At 44.6% G+C, this 18679-nt stretch overlaps 2 protein-coding genes across 2 annotated transcripts; both read left to right on the top strand.

Annotated features, from left to right (window-relative positions):
• Positions 1-5217: 5217 nt before the first annotated feature.
• Positions 5218-13939, top strand: LOC311280013 (uncharacterized protein; the record flags this gene model as incomplete). The annotated part of the gene is made up of 19 exons (XM_084391893.1): positions 5218-5321; positions 5406-5491; positions 5588-5706; positions 5840-6016; positions 6539-6570; positions 6661-6758; positions 6876-6901; positions 7078-7099; positions 11229-11256; positions 11346-11421; positions 11583-11741; positions 11830-12041; positions 12126-12211; positions 12311-12429; positions 12563-12739; positions 13262-13293; positions 13384-13481; positions 13801-13822; positions 13882-13939. 19 exons carry the CDS (start codon positions 5218-5220, stop codon positions 13937-13939), a joined length of 1731 nt encoding a protein of 576 aa, XP_084248019.1.
• Positions 13940-15483: 1544 nt separating this feature from the next.
• Positions 15484-17378, top strand: LOC311280004 (uncharacterized protein; the record flags this gene model as incomplete). The annotated part of the gene is made up of 8 exons (XM_084391884.1): positions 15484-15587; positions 15672-15757; positions 15854-15972; positions 16106-16282; positions 16805-16836; positions 16927-17024; positions 17142-17285; positions 17353-17378. The coding sequence occupies 8 exons, from the start codon at positions 15484-15486 to the stop codon at positions 17376-17378; spliced, it is 786 nt and encodes a 261-aa protein (XP_084248010.1).
• Positions 17379-18679: the final 1301 nt, after the last annotated feature.

Here is an 18679-nt window from a genome sequence, read left to right as displayed (position 1 = left end):
CTCTGTTTCAGTGTCTGATCACACCAGTGAATGGTAAGTGTATTTGTACACCTTGCATTGTTCTGATCTTTACTACTCTGTGTCTAATCAAGTCTGAATGAGCGCTGCGATGAACTGAACATGCATTACTCCACTAGACCACATCCATAAGCACTAAGCCTGGCTTTTCTCAGATTTTCTCCCTATTGAGTGTGTTACAGTGGCAGCTGTTGCATGTACAGATCTATGGGCAGCCCTAGTGCCCATCCAAAGGAACAATAATAACTACACAAACCTATACAATAGGGCCTACAAACCTTCAGTTCTCAGCTCCATACAACACTAATTGCGAGTAGCCTGTTGGACAAGCAAACTGAAACCGATAAATAGCTTAAATATAAAATCAAATCCGTGTACAAATACCTTTCAAAAAGGTCAGCCAGTAGTTTACAAGACTAGTAGATTTTGTGATTTAGATTTTAGAGAGAATCCAAACAAGTTTTGTCCAGCATTGGATGTTCTGAAAGAATTATTGACCAAACTGTGTTGAGCGAGACTCGAGACTCAGTGTCACTCACTAGTCGTCGCCTACTGCAGTGATCAGGAGCATAGCTATTTACCCAGGGTGCAATGTTTCCAGGGCTCAAAATTCCCAAGGTACAACTTTCCGAGGGCTTAAAGTTCCCAGGGTTCCATGTTCCTATGTTAGCTGAACCCCAACCCTGGGAATATAGGACCCTTTGTCATGTAATTATTTGTCCTATGTATCTAGGAGTCATTGGACATGGGAACATAAGAATGACTCCCTATATCTTTGTAGTCAAAAAGAAACAATGAATCTGTCAACAAATCTGAACAAATTTTGTTGGTCAACTTTCTACTTTTATTACTTTCATTTAACCTTTTTGACTTGTCACATTTTAATTCAATGGTGTTATTCTGAATCCTAATGAAATCCAGTAGCACTAATCAATGTTTTCTGATGAATTTAACAGCTACCAGAGTTTGTTCAGGAGTCAACAGGTACGAGCAAACACTCTTTTGTCCACTTTGACACTGTGACATCATCTATGAGACAGGAAGTGTTCATGAAATTGTAATGTCTTCCACAGTAATGAGACTCTGCTGTCCGCTGATCTCGTGAGCGCCCCCTGTAGTATCGACCTGCAGCAGTACGCTTGCTCTCCGGTAAGAAGACGACAAGCAGAAAACTCTTTTACAATGAGCTGATATTGATGACTTTCTGGGGATCTACGTCCCTCCAGAGAGCAAATGTGCAGCAGTTTCTGGAATCATCATGATATTTCCTGAACTGTGATCTCCACTGATGAAATCCTTTGTGTTCGTAGCTCACAGGCTTCACTGCTGAAAACCTGGCTGGACTTCTGAAGTGTCAACTATTCAGCAGCAGCAGTTACTCCAAGGAGATCTGGAAGTTGCTTTTCACCAAAACAAACAATGTTCTCGATGGAGCCCTCAGCATCTTTTCCAGCACGACAGCAAATATGGTAAATTAGCCTTGTACAACTCTGCTGTAGTGTTACTTGGAAGATTGACTGGGAATATGGCAATAATTCCTCCTCATTACATCATCAGTCTCAGCCAATCAGAGGTGGTGATGTGTCCCAAGTGCTGGATGTGATTGGGGAGCTGAGATTGGAGCGCATCAGTCCTGACCAATGGAGTGACGTTACTTTCATCAGCATGTTGTTGGGTCAATATCTGAAGCCGTTTCTACCGTTCGTGTCACCATCCCTACTGCAGTGCACTAGCAGCAAAAACCTCAGCTGCCAAACTTACCAGCACATGTAAGAAAAGCATTTCCTCAACAATAGCTCAAGACTATCGTTGATAAGATGCTTTGTTCAACATTATTTCCAACCATTTCTCAGTCTGGCAGAGTTCCCACTTATCAATGAGACGCAAGGAAGGAACATGGTGGAATTTTTCATCTTGCCCTTCCTCAGAAACGCAACAGGTGAGGTGGAGGAGGTGTGCAGTGGTTTGAGGCAGAAGTCACTCATGTTGAGGTTCTGGAGTTCATGGAGGTGATTTTACTGTGTGTGTTGTGTGTCAGATGCAGGCTGTCTGTCGAGTGCCAACAACAGTGCTGAGTGGCTGCTGAAGAACTTTGGCTCGTTCGCTCGGTCTGTGTCTCTCACAGAACTGCTCTCCATCAACGCACACTTTGATCCCGTATGTATCTTCACATAAGATATAATCAAAGAACAAAGATGACAAGAAGGTTAAATAACCTCCAACATCATCACTGTTATCTGTAGAACTTTTCCACTCAGTGTTGCTTCCTTGTTCTTCTGTGTGTCTTTAGTTGGAGACCCTGGTCTATCTGTCTCCAGTGCAAATGGTTGGACTGATGGTTGTAGATCTACCTGGTCTTCCACAGAAAGAAGTCATCATCAATAGAGTGTTTGATCATCTGCTAGTGTCTCCTGTGGATCGAGGACTTCCTGATGTTCTTCAAAACCTGCTCTTACTCCCACAGACGGTAAAACTTACTGGGATGTTTTCAATGGCTCTGCTTCAAACCGTAGTGAGATGGCCATCCAGAAGGCAATTTTGGGCATCATGGGTGTGATTGTGACAAAGTCATTTCCAAAACAGTAGACAGCTAAATTATGAGGACTCATCCAATATTATAACAGAATTATGTGTCTCGTTAAACAATAAGGCAAATTTAGTGACATTTTTCATCTAACGGATGTTATTCAGGGTAGACGCCTTATTTTATTTTTCTACAAATGAAAATGAGGTTTTGTGGGAGAGACGTACAGTCTAATGCAACATTCAAAATGACTTTTTAAAACATTTCCGGGTGACAAAAGACTCTTGAAACCATGTTGTGAAAATGAAATGTTACACACGAGTCACACGAGCCTAAATAAGAGCAACCCAAACAACAGACTCTGAGATGTGATTGTAGGTTAAATATGCAGTGGTCAGAGTTTGATGAATCAGATATGTGATGAAGGCACTGACGCCTGTTTGTGTTTCCTCAGACCGTAATACAGTGCAGCTCCCTCACACTGATGTAAGTGTACTTGAGCCTCTCCTGTCATCTTATTGAGTCTCTGGTGTCCCTTGTGATAGAATCTCCTCTAATCCTGTGTTTCTTTCTCAGTTTTGAGAGGCTGTTTCAGGCTCTACCTTCCCTGCCGTCAGACATGCAGACTCTGGTCTTCCACACAACTGGAGAACTCAAGAAGAAAGCAGTGCCAGGTGATTCCCAGTCTTTGTGTCTTCATCATCTCTCACTGTTGACTTCACTAGAAGATCAGCATGTTTCTCAGTATTTCTGATGGAATTCATGATCAAATGTGTGTCTCTTATTTACAGGCTGCTCACTTCCTGAACCTTCAACAGTAAGAGATTGTTTTTAACACAGTTCTCTTTATGGACCTCTTTCAGTCTTATAGGAATCCTCTCTATGCCTCACTCTTTAAAACGTTTTCACAAAACTCAAAGCATTCAGAGATTTTCAAAAACTTGTTTTACATTTTGTCTTTTATTTTGTTCTACCTTTTTTCCTCTGTTTCAGTGTCTGATCACACCAGTGAATGGTAAGTGTATTTGTACACCTTGCATTGTTCTGATCTTTACTACTCTGTGTCTAATCGAGTCTGAATGAGCGCTGCGATGAACTGAACATGCATTACTCCACTAGACCACATCCATAAGCACTAAGCCTAGCTTTTCTCAGATTTTCTCCCTATTGAGTGTGTTACAGTGGCAACTGTTGTATGTACAGATCTATGGGCAGCCCTAGTGCCCATCCAAAGGAACAATAATAACTACACAAACCTATACAATAGGGTCTACAAACCTTCAGTTCTCAGCTCCATACAACACTAATTGCGAGTAGCCTGTTGGACAAGCAAACTGAAACCGATAAATAGCTTAAATATATAATTAAATCCTTGTACAAATACCTTTCAAAAAGGTCAGCCAGTAGTTTACAAGACTAGTAGATTTTGTGATTTAGATTTTAGAGAGAATCCAAACAAATTTTGTCCAGCATTGGATGTTCTGAAAGAATTATTGACCAAACTGTGTTGAGCGAGACTCGAGACTCAGTGTCACTCACTAGTCGTCACCTACTGCAGTGATCAGGAGCATAGCTATTTACCCAGGGTGCAATGTTTCCAGGGCTCAAAATTCCCAAGGTACAACTTTCCGAGGGCTTAAAGTTCCCAGGGTTCCATGTTCCTATGTTAGCTGAACCTCAAGCCTTGGAACATAGGCTGAACCCCAACCCTTTGTCATGTAATTATTTGTCCTATATATCTAGGAGTCATAGGACATGGGAACGTAAGAATGACTCCCTATATCTTTGTAGTCAAAAAGAAACAATGAATCTGTCAACAAATCTGAAAAAATGTTGTTGGTCAACTTTATACTTTTATTACTTTCATTTAACCTTTTTGACTTGTCACATTTTAATTCAATGGTGTTATTCTGAATCCTAATGAAATCCAGTAGCACTAATCAATGTTTTCTGATGAATTTAACAGCTACCAGAGTTTGTTCAGGAGTCAACAGGTACGAGCAAACACTCTTTTTTCCACTTTGACACTGTGACATCATCTATGAGACAGGAAGTGTTCATGAAATTGTAATGTCTTCCACAGTAATGAGACTCTGCTGTCCGCTGGTCTCGTGAGCGCCCCCTGTAGTATCGACCTGCAGCAGTACGCTTGCTCTCCGGTAAGAAGACGACAAGCAGAAAACTCTTTTACAATGAGCTGATATTGATGACTTTCTGGGGATCTACGTCCCTCCAGAGAGCAAATGTGCAGCAGTTTCTGGAATCATCATGATATTTCCTGAACTGTGATCTCCACTGATGAAATCCTTTGTGTTCGTAGCTCACAGGCTTCACTGCTGAAAACCTGGCTGGACTTCTGAAGTGTCAACTATTCAGCAGCAGCAGTTACTCCAAGGAGATCTGGAAGTTGCTTTTCACCAAAACAAACAATGTTCTCGATGGAGCCCTCAGCATCTTTTCCAGCACGACAGCAAATATGGTAAATAAGCCTTGTACAACTCTGCTGTAGTGTTACTTGGAAAATTGACTGGGAATATGGCAATAATTCCTCCTCATTACATCATCAGTCTCAGGCAATCAGAGGTGATGTCGTGTCCCAAGTGCTGGATGTGATTGGGGAGCTGAGATTGGAGCGCATCAGTCCTGACCAATGGAGTGACGTTACTTTCATCAGCATGTTGTTGGGTCAATATCTGAAGCCGTTTCTACCGTTCGTGTCACCATCCCTACTGCAGTGCACTAGCAGCAAAAACCTCAGCTGCCAAACTTACCAGCACATGTAAGAAAAGCATTTCCTCAACAATAGCTCAAGACTATCATTGATAAGATGCTTTGTTCAACATTATTTCCAACCATTTCTCAGTCTGGCAGAGTTCCCACTTATCAATGAGACGCAAGGAAGGAACATGGTGGAATTTTTCATCTTGCCCTTCCTCAGAAACGCAACAGGTGAGGTGGAGGTGTGCAGTGGTTTGAGGCAGAAGTCACTCATGTTGAGGTTCTGGAGTTCATGAAGCTGATTTTACTGTGTGTGTTGTGTGTCAGATGCAGGCTGTCTGTCGAGTGCCAACAACAGTGCTGAGTGGCTGCTGAAGAACTTTGGCTCGTTCGCTCGGTCTGTGTCTCTCACAGAACTGCTCTCCATCAACGCACACTTTGATCCCGTATGTATCTTCACATAAGATATAATCAAAGAACAAAGATGACAAGAAGGTTAAATAACCTCCAACATCATCAGTGTTATCTGTAGGACTTTTCCACTCAGAGTTGCTTCCTTGTTCTTCTGTGTGTCTTTAGTTGGAGACCCTGGTCTATCTGTCTCCAGTGCAGATGGTTGGACTGATGGTTGTAGATCTACCTGGTCTTCCACAGAAAGAAGTCATCATCAATAGAGTGTTTGATCATCTGCTAGTGTCTCCTGTGGATCGAGGACTTCCTGATGTTCTTCAAAACCTGCTCTTACTCCCACAGACGGTAAAACTTACTGGGATGTTTTCAATGGCTCTGCTTCAAACCGTAGTGAGATGGCCATCCAGAAGTTAATTTTGGGCATCATGGGTGTGATTGTGACAAAGTCATTTCCAAAACAGTAGACAGCAAAATTATGAGGACTCATCCAATATTATAACAGAATTATGTGTCTCGTTAAACAATCCCAGAATACAATAAGGCAAATTTAGTGACATTTTTCATCTAACGGACGTTATTCAGGGTAGACGCCTTATTTTATTTTTCTACAAATGAAAATGAGGTTTTGTGGGAGAGACGTACAGTCTAATGCAACATTCAAAATGACTTTTTTAAACAATTCCGGGTGACAAAAGACTCTTGAAAACTTTTTGTGAAAATGAAATGTTACACACGAGTCGCACAAGCCTAAATCAGAGCAACCCAAACAACAGACTGAGATGTGATTGTAGGTTAAATACGCACTGGTCAGAGTTTGATGAATCAGATATGTGATGAAGGCACTGACGCCTGTTTGTGTTTCCTCAGACCGTAATACAGTGCAGCTCCCTCACACTGATGTAAGTGCACTTGAGCCTCTCCTGTCATCTTATTGAGTCTCTGGTGTCCCTTGTGATGAAATCTCCTCTAATCCTGTGTTTCTTTCTCAGTTTTGAGAGGCTGTTTCAGGCTCTACCTTCCCTGCCGTCAGACATGCAGACTCTGGTCTTCCACACAACTGGAGAACTCAAGAAGAAAGCAGTGCCAGGTGATTCCCAGTCTTTGTGTCTTCATCATCTCTCACTGTTGACTTCACTAGAAGATCAGCATGTTTCTCAGTATTTCTGATGGAATTAATTATCAAATGTGTGTCTCTTATTTACAGGCTGCTCACTTCCTGAACCTTCAACAGTAAGAGATTGTTTTTAACACAGTTCTCTTTATGGACCTCTTTCAGTCTTATAGGAATCCTCTCTATGCCTCACTCATTAAAACGTTTTCACAAAACTCAAAGCATTCAGAGATTTTCAAAAACTTGTTTTACATTTTGTCTTTTATTTTGTTCTACCTTTTTTCCTCTGTTTCAGTGTCTGATCACACCAGTGAATGGTAAGTGTATTTGTATACCTTGAATTGTTCTGATCTTTACTACTCTGTGTCTAATCGATTCTGAATGAGCGCTGCGATGAACTGAACCTGCATTACTCCACTAGACCACATCCATAAGCACTAAGCCTAGCCCCTCCTTGAACTGCCACCTTACCGTGGTGGAGGGGTTTGAGTACCCGAACGACCCTAGGAGCTATGTTGTCTTGGGCTATATGCCCCTGGTAGGGTCTCCCAAGGCAAACAGGTCCTAGGTGACGGGTCAGACTAAGAGCGGTTCAAAAACCCTTATGACGACTATAAATTCGAGGACCGTGACGTCGCCCGGCATGGCGCAGGCGGGGCCCCACCCTGGAGCCAGGCCCGGGGTTGGGGCTCGTATGCGAGCGCCTGATGGTCGGACCTCCCCCCATGGGGTCCGGCCGGGCTCAGCCCGAAGGAGCGACATGGGGCCACCCTCCCATGAACCCACCACCTGCAGGAGGGACCGAAAGGGGCTGGTGCTGAGTGGATCGGGCGGCAGTCAAAGGGGGGGGGGCTAGACAACCCGATCCCTGGACGTGGAATCTAGCTCTAGGGACATGGAACGTTACCTCTCTAGCGGGGAAGGAGCCTGAGATTGTACGTGAGGTTCAGATATTCCGACTAGAGATAGTTGGGATCACCTCTACGCACGGCTTGGGCTCTGGAACCACACTCCTCAAGAGAGGATGGACTCTTCACCACTCTGGAGTTGCCCAAGGTGAGAGGCGGCGGGCTGGTGTGGGTTTGCTTATAGCCCCCCAGCTCAGCCGCCATGTGTTGGAGTTCACCCCGGTGAACGAGAGGGTCGCTTCCCTGTGCCTTCGGGTCAGGTATAGGTCTCTCACTGTCGTTTGTGCCTACGGGCCAAACGGCAGTGCAGAGTACCCGGCCTTCTTGGAGTCTCTGGGAGGGGTGCTGGATAGTGCTCCGACTCGGGACTCCGTCGTTCTACAGGAGGACTTCAACGCCCACGTGGGCAGCGACAGTGACACCTGGAGGGGCGTGATTCGGAGGAACGGCCCCCCTGATCTGAACCCGAGTGGTGTTCTGTTATTGGACTTCTGTGCTAGTTACAGCTTGTCCATAACGAACACCATTTTCAAGCATAAGGGTGTTCATCAGTGCACATGGCACCGGGACACCCTAGGCCTATGATCGACTTTGTGGTTGTTTCATCTGACCTCCGGCCGTATGTCTTGGACACTCGGGTGAAGAGAGGGGCGGAGCTGTCAACTGATCACCACCTGGTGGTGAGTTGAATCCGATGGCGGGGGAGGAAGCTGGACAGACTCGGCAGACCCAAACGTACTGTGAGGGTCTGTTGGGAACGTTTGGCTGAATCCCCTGTCAGAGAGATCTTCAACTCCCACCTTCGACAGAGATTCAACCAGATCCCGAGGGAGTCTGGAGATATTGAGTCCGAGTGGACCATGTTCTCCACCTCCATTGTCAACGCGGCCACTCGGAGCTGTGGCCGTAAGGTCTCCGGTGCCTGTCGAGGCGGCAATCCCCGAACCCGGTGGTGGACACCGGAAGTAAGGGATGCCGTCAAGCTGAAAAAGGAGTCCTATCGGGCCTGGCTGGCTTGTGGGACTTCTGAGGCAGCTCACGGGTACCGACGGGCCAAGCGGACTGCAGCCCGGGTGGTTGTGGAGGCAAAAACTCGGGCCTGGGAGGAGTTCGGTGAGGCCATGGAGAAGGACTATCGGTCGGCCTCGAAGAGATTCTGGCAAACCGTCCGGTGCCTCAGGAGGGGGAAGCAGTGCCCTACCAACGCTGTTTACAGTAGAGGTGGGCAGCTGTTGACCTCGACTGGGGATATCACCGGACGGTGGAAGGAATACTTTGAGGATCTCCTCAATCCCGCCGTCACATCTTCCATTGAGGAAGCAGAGTCTGAGGGCTCAGATGTGGACTCGTCCATCACCCGGGCTGAAGTCACCGAGGTAGTCAAGAAACTCTTCGGTGTCAAGGCACCGGGGGTGGATGAGATCCGCCCTGAGTACCTCAAGTCTCTGGATGTTGTGGGGCTTTCTTGGCTGACACGCCTCTGCAGCATCGCGTGGCGGTCGGGGACAGTGCCTTTGGACTGGCTGACTGGGGTGGTGGTCCCTCTTTTTAAGAAGGGGGACCGGAGGGTGTGCTCCAACTATAGGGGGATCACACTTCTCAGCCTCCCCGGGAAAGTCTATGCCAGGGTACTGGAGAGGATAATCTGGCCGATAGTAGAACCTCGGATTCAGGAGGAACAGTGTGGTTTTCGTCCCGGTCGTGGAACAATGGACCAGCTCTATACCCTCTACAGGGTGCTGGAGGGTTCATGGGAGTTTGCCCAACCAATCCACATGTTCTTTGTGGATTTGGAGAAGGCATTCGACTGTGTCCCTCGCGGCATCTTGTGGAGGGTGCTCTGGGAGTATGGGGTTCGGGGCCCTTTGCTAAGGGCTATCCGGTCCCTGTACGACCGGAGCAGGAGCTTGGTTCGCATTGTCGGCAGTAAGTCAGACTTGTTCCCCGTGCTTGTTGGACTCCGGCAGGGCTGCCCTTTGTCGCCGGTTCTGTTCATAATTTTTAAGGACATAATTTCTAGGCGCAGCCAGGGGCCGGAGGGGGTCAGGTTTGGGGACCACACGATTTCATCTCTGCTCTTTGCGGATTATGTTGTCGTGCTGGCCCCATCAGACCAGGACCTTCAGCATGCACTGGGACGGTTTGCAGCCGAGTGTGAAGTGGCTGGGATGAGAATCAGCACCTCCAAATTCGAGGCCATGGTTCTCAGTCGGAAAAGGGTGGTTTGCCCGCTTCAGGTTGGTGGAGAGTTCCTGCCTCAAGTGGAGGAGTTCAAGTATCTTGGGGTCTTGTTCACGAGTGAGGGAAGGATGGAACGGGAGATTGACAGACGGATCGGTGCAGCTTCTGCAGCAATGCGGTCGCTGTACCGGTCTGTCGTGGTGAAGAAGGAGCTGAGCCGCAAGGCGAAGCTCTCGATTTACCGGTCAATCTACGTTCCTACTCTCACCTATGGTCATGAGCTGTGGGTCATGACCGAAAGGACAAGATCCCGAATACAGGCGGCCGAAATGAGCTTTCTCCGCGGGTGGCTGGGGGATCCCTTAGAGATAGGGTGAGAAGCACGGTCACTCGGGAGGAGCTCAGAGTAGAGCCGCTGCTCCTCCACATCGAGAGGGGCCAGCTGAGGTGGCTCGGGCATCTTTTCCGGATGCCTCCTGGACGACTTCCAGGGAAGGTGTTCCGGGCATGTCCCACCGGGAGGAGACCCCAGGGAAGACCTAGGACACGCTGGAGAGACTATGTCTCCCGGCTGGCCTGGGAACGCCTCAGTGTCCCCCCGGAAGAGCTGGAGGAAGTGTCTAGGGAGAGGGAAGTCTGGGCATCGCTGCTTAGACTGCTGCCCCCGCAACCCGGCCCCGGATAAGCGGAAGAAGATGGATGGATGGATGGACCACATCCATAAGCACTAAGCCTACTTTTTTACAGATTTTCTCCCTATTGAGTGTGTTACAGTGGCAGCTGTTGTATGTACAGATCTATGGGCAGCCCTAGTGGCCATCCAAAGGAACAATAATAACTACACAAACCTATACAATAGGGCCTACAAACCTTCAGTTCTCAGCTCCATACAACACTAATTGCGAGTAGCCTGTTGGACAAACAAACTGAAACCGATAAATAGCCTAAATATATAATCAAATCCTTGATTACCCAGGGTACAATGTTTCCAGGGCTCAAAATTACCAAGGTACAACTTTCCGAGGGCTTAAAGTTCCCAGGGTTCCATGTTCCTATGTTAGCTGAACCCCAAGCCTTGGAACATAGGCTGAACCCCAACCCTTTGTCATGTAATTATTTGTCCTATATATCTAGGAGTCATAGGACATGGGAACGTAAGAATGACTTCCTATATCTTTGTAGTCAAAAAGAAACAATGAATCTGTCAACAAATCTGAACACATTTTGTTGGTCAACTTTATACTTTTATTACTTTCATTTAACCTTTTTGACTTGTCACATTTTAATTCAATGGTGTTATTCTGAATCCTAATGAAATCCAGTAGCACTAATCAATGTTTTCTGATGAATTTAACAGCTACCAGAGTTTGTTCAGGAGTCAACAGGTACGAGCAAACACTCTTTTTTCCACTTTGACACTGTGACATCATCTATGAGACAGGAAGTGTTCATGAAATTGTAATGTCTTCCACAGTAATGAGACTCTGCTGTCCGCTGGTCTCGTGAGCGCCCCCTGTAGTATCGACCTGCAGCATTACGCTTGCTCTCCGGTAAGAAGACGACAAGCAGAAAACTCTTTTACAATGAGCTGATATTGATGACTTTCTGGGGATCTACGTCCCTCCTGAGAGCAAATGTGCAGCAGTTTCTGGAATCACCATGATATTTCCTGAACTGTGATCTCCACTGATGAAATCCTTTGTGTTCGTAGCTCACAGGCTTCACTGCTGAAAACCTGGCTGGACTTCTGAAGTGTCAACTATTCAGCAGCAGCAGTTACTCCAAGGAGATCTGGAAGTTGCTTTTCACCAAAACAAACAATGTTCTCGATGGAGCCCTCAGCATCTTTTCCAGCACGGCAGCAAATATGGTAAATAAGCCTTGTACAACTCTGCTGTAGTGTTACTTGGAAGATTGACTGGGAATATGGCAATAATTCCTCCTCATTACATCATCAGTCTCAGCCAATCAGAGGTGATGTTGTGTCCCAAGTGCTGGATGTGATTGGGGAGCTGAGATTGGAGCGCATCAGTCCTGACCAATGGAGTGACGTTACTTTCATCAGCATGTTGTTGGGTCAATATCTGAAGCCGTTTCTACCGTTCGTGTCACCATCCCTACTGCAGTGCACTAGCAGCAAAAACCTCAGCTGCCAAACTTACCAGCACATGTAAGAAAGGCATTTCCTCAACAATAGCTCAAGACAATCGTTGATAAGATGCTTTGTTCAACATTATTTCCAACCATTTCTCAGTCTGGCAGAGTTCCCACTTATCAATGAGACGCAAGGAAGGAACATGGTGGAATTTTTCATCTTGCCCTTCCTCAGAAACGCAACAGGTGAGGTGGAGGAGGTGTGCAGTGGTTTGAGGCAGAAGTCACTCATGTTGAGGTTCTGGAGTTCATGGAGGTGATTTTACTGTGTGTGTTGTGTGTCAGATGCAGGCTGTCTGTCGAGTGCCAACAACAGTGCTGAGTGGCTGCTGAAGAACTTTGGCTCGTTCGCTCGGTCTGTGTCTCTCACAGAACTGCTCTCCATCAACGCACACTTTGATCCCGTATGTATCTTCACATAAGATATAATCAAAGAACAAAGATGACAAGAAGGTTAAATAACCTCCAACATCATCAGTGTTATCTGTAGAACTTTTCCACTCAGAGTTGCTTCCTTGTTCTTCTGTGTGTCTTTAGTTGGAGACCCTGGTCTATCTGTCTCCAGTGCAGATGGTTGGACTGATGGTTGTAGATCTACCTGGTCTTCCACAGAAAGAAGTCATCATCAATAGAGTGTTTGATCATCTGCTAGTGTCTCCTGTGGATCGAGGACTTCCTGATGTTCTTCAAAACCTGCTCTTACTCCCACAGACGGTAAAACTTACTGGGATGTTTTCAATGGCTCTGCTTCAAACCGTAGTGAGATGGCCATCCAGAAGGCAATTTTGGGCATCATGGGTGTGATTGTGACAAAGTCATTTCCAAAACAGTAGACAGCAAAATTATGAGGACTCATCCAATATTATAACAGAATTATGTGTCTCGTTAAACAATCCCAGAATACAATAAGGCAAATTTAGTGACATTTTTCATCTAACGGATGTTATTCAGGGTAGACGCCTTATTTTATTTTTCTACAAATGAAAATGAGGTTTTGTGGGAGAGACGTACAGACTAATGCAACATTCAAAATGACTTTTTTAAACAATTCCGGGTGACAAAAGACTCTTGAAAACTTGTTGTGAAAATGAAATGTTACACACGAGTCGCACAAGCCTAAATCAGAGCAACCCAAACAACAGACTGAGATGTGATTGTAGGTTAAATATGCAGTGGTCAGAGTTTGATGAATCAGATATGTGATGAAGGCACTGACGCCTGTTTGTGTTTCCTCAGACCGTAATACAGTGCAGCTCCCTCACACTGATGTAAGTGTACTTGAGCCTCTCCTGTCATCTTATTGAGTCTCTGGTGTCCCTTGTGATAGAATCTCCTCTAATCCTGTGTTTCTTTCTCAGTTTTGAGAGGCTGTTTCAGGCTCTACCTTCCCTGCCGTCAGACATGCAGACTCTGGTCTTCCACACAACTGGAGAACTCAAGAAGAAAGCAGTGCCAGGTGATTCCCAGTCTTTGTGTCTTCATCATCTCTCACTGTTGACTTCACTAGAAGATCAGCATGTTTCTCAGTATTTCTGATGGAATTAATGATCAAATGTGTGTCTCTTATTTACAGGCTGCTCACTTCCTGAACCTTCAACAGTAAGAGATTGTTTTTAACACAGTTCTCTTTATGGACCTCTTTCAGTCTTATAGGAATCCTCTCTATGCCTCACTCTTTAAAACGTTTTCACAAAACTCAAAGCATTCAGAGATTTTCAAAAACTTGTTTTACATTTTGTCTTTTATTTTGTTCTACCTTTTTTCCTCTGTTTCAGTGTCTGATCACACCAGTGAATGGTAAGTGTATTTGTACACCTTGCATTGTTCTGATCTTTACTTCTCTGTGTCTAATCTAGTCTGAATGAGCGCTGCGATGAACTGAACCTGCATTACTCCACTAGACCACATCCATAAGCACTAAGCCTAGCTTTTCTCAGATTTTCTCCCTATTGAGTGTGTTACAGTGGCAACTGTTGTATGTACAGATCTATGGGCAGCCCTAGTGCCCATCCAAAGGAACAATAATAACTACACAAACCTATACAATAGGGGTCTACAAACCTTCAGTTCTCAGCTCCATACAACACTAATTGCGAGTAGCCTGTTGGACAAGCAAACTGAAACCGATAAATAGCTTAAATATATAATTAAATCCGTGTACAAATACCTTTCAAAAAGGTCAGCCAGTAGTTTACAAGACTAGTAGATTTTGTGATTTAGATTTTAGAGAGAATCCAAACAAATTTTGTCCAGCATTGGATGTTCTGAAAGAATTATTGACCAAACTGTGTTGAGCGAGACTCGAGACTCAGTGTCACTCACTAGTCGTCGCCTACTGCAGTGATCAGGAGCATAGCTATTTACCCAGGGTACAATGTTTCCAGGGCTCAAAATTCCCAAGGTACAACTTTCCGAGGGCTTAAAGTTCCCAGGGTTCCATGTTCCTATGTTAGCTGAACCTCAAGCCTTGGAACATAGGCTGAACCCCAACCCTTTGTCATGTAATTATTTGTCCTATATATCTAGGAGTCATAGGACATGGGAACGTAAGAATGACTCCCTATATCTTTGTAGTCAAAAAGAAACAATGAATCTGTCAACAAATCTGAAAAAATGTTGTTGGTCAACTTTCTACTTTTATTACTTTCATTTAACCTTTTTGACTTGTCACATTTTAATTCAATGGTGTTATTCTGAATCCTAATGAAATCCAGTAGCACTAATCAATGTTTTCTGATGAATTTAACAGCTACCAGAGTTTGTTCAGGAGTCAACAGGTACGAGCAAACACTCTTTTTTCCACTTTGACACTGTGACATCATCTATGAGACAGGAAGTGTTCATGAAATTGTAATGTCTTCCACAGTAATGAGACTCTCCTGTCCGCTGGTCTCGTGAGCGCCCCCTGTAGTATCGACCTGCAGCAGTACGCTTGCTCTCCGGTAAGAAGACGACAAGCAGAAAACTCTTTTACAATGAGCTGATATTGATGACTTTCTGGGGATCTACGTCCCTCCAGAGAGCAAATGTGCAGTAGTTTCTGGAATCATCATGATATTTCCTGAACTGTGATCTCCACTGATGAAATCCTTTGTGTTCGTAGCTCACAGGCTTCACTGCTGAAAACCTGGCTGGACTTCTGAAGTGTCAACTATTCAGCAGCAGCAGTTACTCCAAGGAGATCTGGAAGTTGCTTTTCACCAAAACAAACAATGTTCTCGATGGAGCCCTCAGCATCTTTTCCAGCACGGCAGCAAATATGGTAAATAAGCCTTGTACAACTCTGCTGTAGTGTTACTTGGAAGATTGACTGGGAATATGGCAATAATTCCTCCTCATTACATCATCAGTCTCAGGCAATCAGAGGTGATGTCGTGTCCCAAGTGCTGGATGTGATTGGGGAGCTGAGATTGGAGCGCATCAGTCCTGACCAATGGAGTGACGTTACGTTCATCAGCATGTTGTTGGGTCAATATCTGAAGCCGTTTCTACCGTTCGTGTCACCATCCCTACTGCAGTGCACTAGCAGCAAAAACCTCAGCTGCCAAACTTACCAGCACATGTAAGAAAAGCATTTCCTCAACAATAGCTCAAGACTATCATTGATAAGATGCTTTGTTCAACATTATTTCCAACCATTTCTCAGTCTGGCAGAGTTCCCACTTATCAATGAGACGCAAGGAAGGAACATGGTGGAATTTTTCATCTTGCCCTTCCTCAGAAACGCAACAGGTGAGGTGGAGGTGTGCAGTGGTTTGAGGCAGAAGTCACTCATGTTGAGGTTCTGGAGTTCATGAAGCTGATTTTACTGTGTGTGTTGTGTGTCAGATGCAGGCTGTCTGTCGAGTGCCAACAACAGTGCTGAGTGGCTGCTGAAGAACTTTGGCTCGTTCGCTCGGTCTGTGTCTCTCACAGAACTGCTCTCCATCAACGCACACTTTGATCCCGTATGTATCTTCACATAAGATATAAACAAAGAACAAAGATGACAAGAAGGTTAAATAACCTCCAACATCATCAGTGTTATCTGTAGAACTTTTCCACTCAGAGTTGCTTCCTTGTTCTTCTGTGTGTCTTTAGTTGGAGACCCTGGTCTATCTGTCTCCAGTGCAGATGGTTGGACTGATGGTTGTAGATCTACCTGGTCTTCCACAGAAAGAAGTCATCATCAATAGAGTGTTTGATCATCTGCTAGTGTCTCCTGTGGATCGAGGACTTCCTGATGTTCTTCAAAACCTGCTCTTACTCCCACAGACGGTAAAACTTACTGGGATGTTTTCAATGGCTCTGCTTCAAACCGTAGTGAGATGGCCATCCAGAAGTTAATTTTGGGCAGCATGGGTGTGATTGTGACAAAGTCATTTCCAAAACAGTAGACAGCAAAATTATGAGGACTCATCCAATATTATAACAGAATTATGTGTCTCGTTAAACAATCCCAGAATACAATAAGGCAAATTTAGTGACATTTTTCATCTAACGGACGTTATTCAGGGTAGACGCCTTATTTTATTTTTCTACAAATGAAAATGAGGTTTTGTGGGAGAGACGTACAGTCTAATGCAACATTCAAAATGACTTTTTTAAACAATTCCGGGTGACAAAAGACTCTTGAAAACTTGTTGTGAAAATGAAATGTTACACACGAGTCGCACAAGCCTAAATCAGAGCAACCCAAACAACAGACTGAGATGTGATTGTAGGTTAAATACGCACTGGTCAGAGTTTGATGAATCAGATATGTGATGAAGGCACTGACGCCTGTTTGTGTTTCCTCAGACCGTAATACAGTGCAGCTCCCTCACACTGATGTAAGTGCACTTGAGCCTCTCCTGTCATCTTATTGAGTCTCTGGTGTCCCTTGTGATGAAATCTCCTCTAATCCTGTGTTTCTTTCTCAGTTTTGAGAGGCTGTTTCAGGCTCTACCTTCCCTGCCGTCAGACATGCAGACTCTGGTCTTCCACACAACTGGAGAACTCAAGAAGAAAGCAGTGCCAGGTGATTCCCAGTCTTTGTGTCTTCATCATCTCTCACTGTTGACTTCACTAGAAGATCAGCATGTTTCTCAGTATTTCTGATGGAATTCATGATCAAATGTGTGTCTCTTATTTACAGACTGCTCACTTCCTGAACCTCCACCTGCTCCAACAGTAAGAGATTGTTTTGACAAAAGTTTCCTTCTGAATCTCTTACAGTCCTACGGGATTCCTTTCATTAAATCACTCTTTAAAACCTCTTCACAAAGCTGCAAGATACACAGTACATAAAAACATTTTTTATTTACATTTAGTCTTTTATCTTGTTTTCCTGTGTTCATCTGTTTCAGTGTGTAATCACTCCAGTGAATGGTAAGTGCATTTATACTCTACGTTTGTTTCTAAAGTGAACTAATCAGGGCATCTGATCGAGTCCTTACGAATATTGCGATAATCTGAACCCTCATTCATCCACTACCAACCATCCTCAAGGTCTGAGCTCAGGGTTGCTGTGATCTCTGATCAGACTATTGAGTGTGCTATACTGGCATCTCTTGGTAGTGTATATATGCTTTATATATAAAATAGGTCCCCTCACACCTTCATGCTTTGCTCTGTATGACGCCAATTGCGAGCAGCCTGTTGAACAAGCACACGGAAACACAAGCGCTAAACGATTTTTAACACTTTAAAGATAATATCAAATTCATTTATTATGATTTTTACATTTCAGAAGGGTCAAGCCCAGGCGTTTTCAATTCTAGTAGATGTTTGACAAGGAATTTGAAAATAAGATTTGCTCAGCACTGGATATTGTTTAGAGGGACTTATTGAGTTGTGTTGAACAGCGTGTTGAACAGTGTTGAACGAGACTCGAGACTCAATGTCACTCGCTGGTCGTCACCTACTGCTGTCTCCATGTAACCAACAGAAACAGTCACTGATCAAATCTGCCAACAAGTCTGAACCAGTGTTGTTTTGATCAAGTTTATACTTTTATTACTTTCATTTAACCTTTTTGACTTGTCACATTTTAATTCAATGGTGCTATACTGAATCCTAATGAAATCCAGTAGCACTAATCAATGTTTTCTGATGAATTTAACAGCTACCAGAGTTTGTTCAGGAGTCAACAGGTACGAGCAAACACTCTTTTTTCCACTTTGACACTGTGACATCATCTATGAGACAGGAAGTGTTCATGAAATTGTAATGTCTTCCACAGTAATGAGACTCTGCTGTCCGCTGGTCTCGTGAGCGCCCCCTGTAGTATCGACCTGCAGCAGTACGCTTGCTCTCCGGTAAGAAGACGACAAGCAGAAAACTCTTTTACAATGAGCTGATATTGATGACTTTCTGGGGATCTACGTCCCTCCAGAGAGCAAATGTGCAGCAGTTTCTGGAATCATCATGATATTTCCTGAACTGTGATCTCCACTGATGAAATCCTTTGTGTTCGTAGCTCACAGGCTTTACTGCTGAAAACCTGGCTGGACTTCTGAAGTGTCAACTATTCAGCAGCAGCAGTTACTCCAAGGAGATCTGGAAGTTGCTTTTCACCAAAACAAACAATGTTCTCGATGGAGCCCTCAGCATCTTTTCCAGCACGACAGCAAATATGGTAAATAAGCCTTGTACAACTCTGCTGTAGTGTTACTTGGAAGATTGACTGGGAAT

The sequence above is a fragment of the Rutilus rutilus genome (genome assembly GCF_951802725.1).
Source record: "Rutilus rutilus genome assembly, chromosome: 2".
NCBI lineage: Eukaryota > Metazoa > Chordata > Actinopteri > Cypriniformes > Leuciscidae > Rutilus > Rutilus rutilus.
This window is presented reverse-complemented; position numbering and strand designations above follow the sequence as displayed.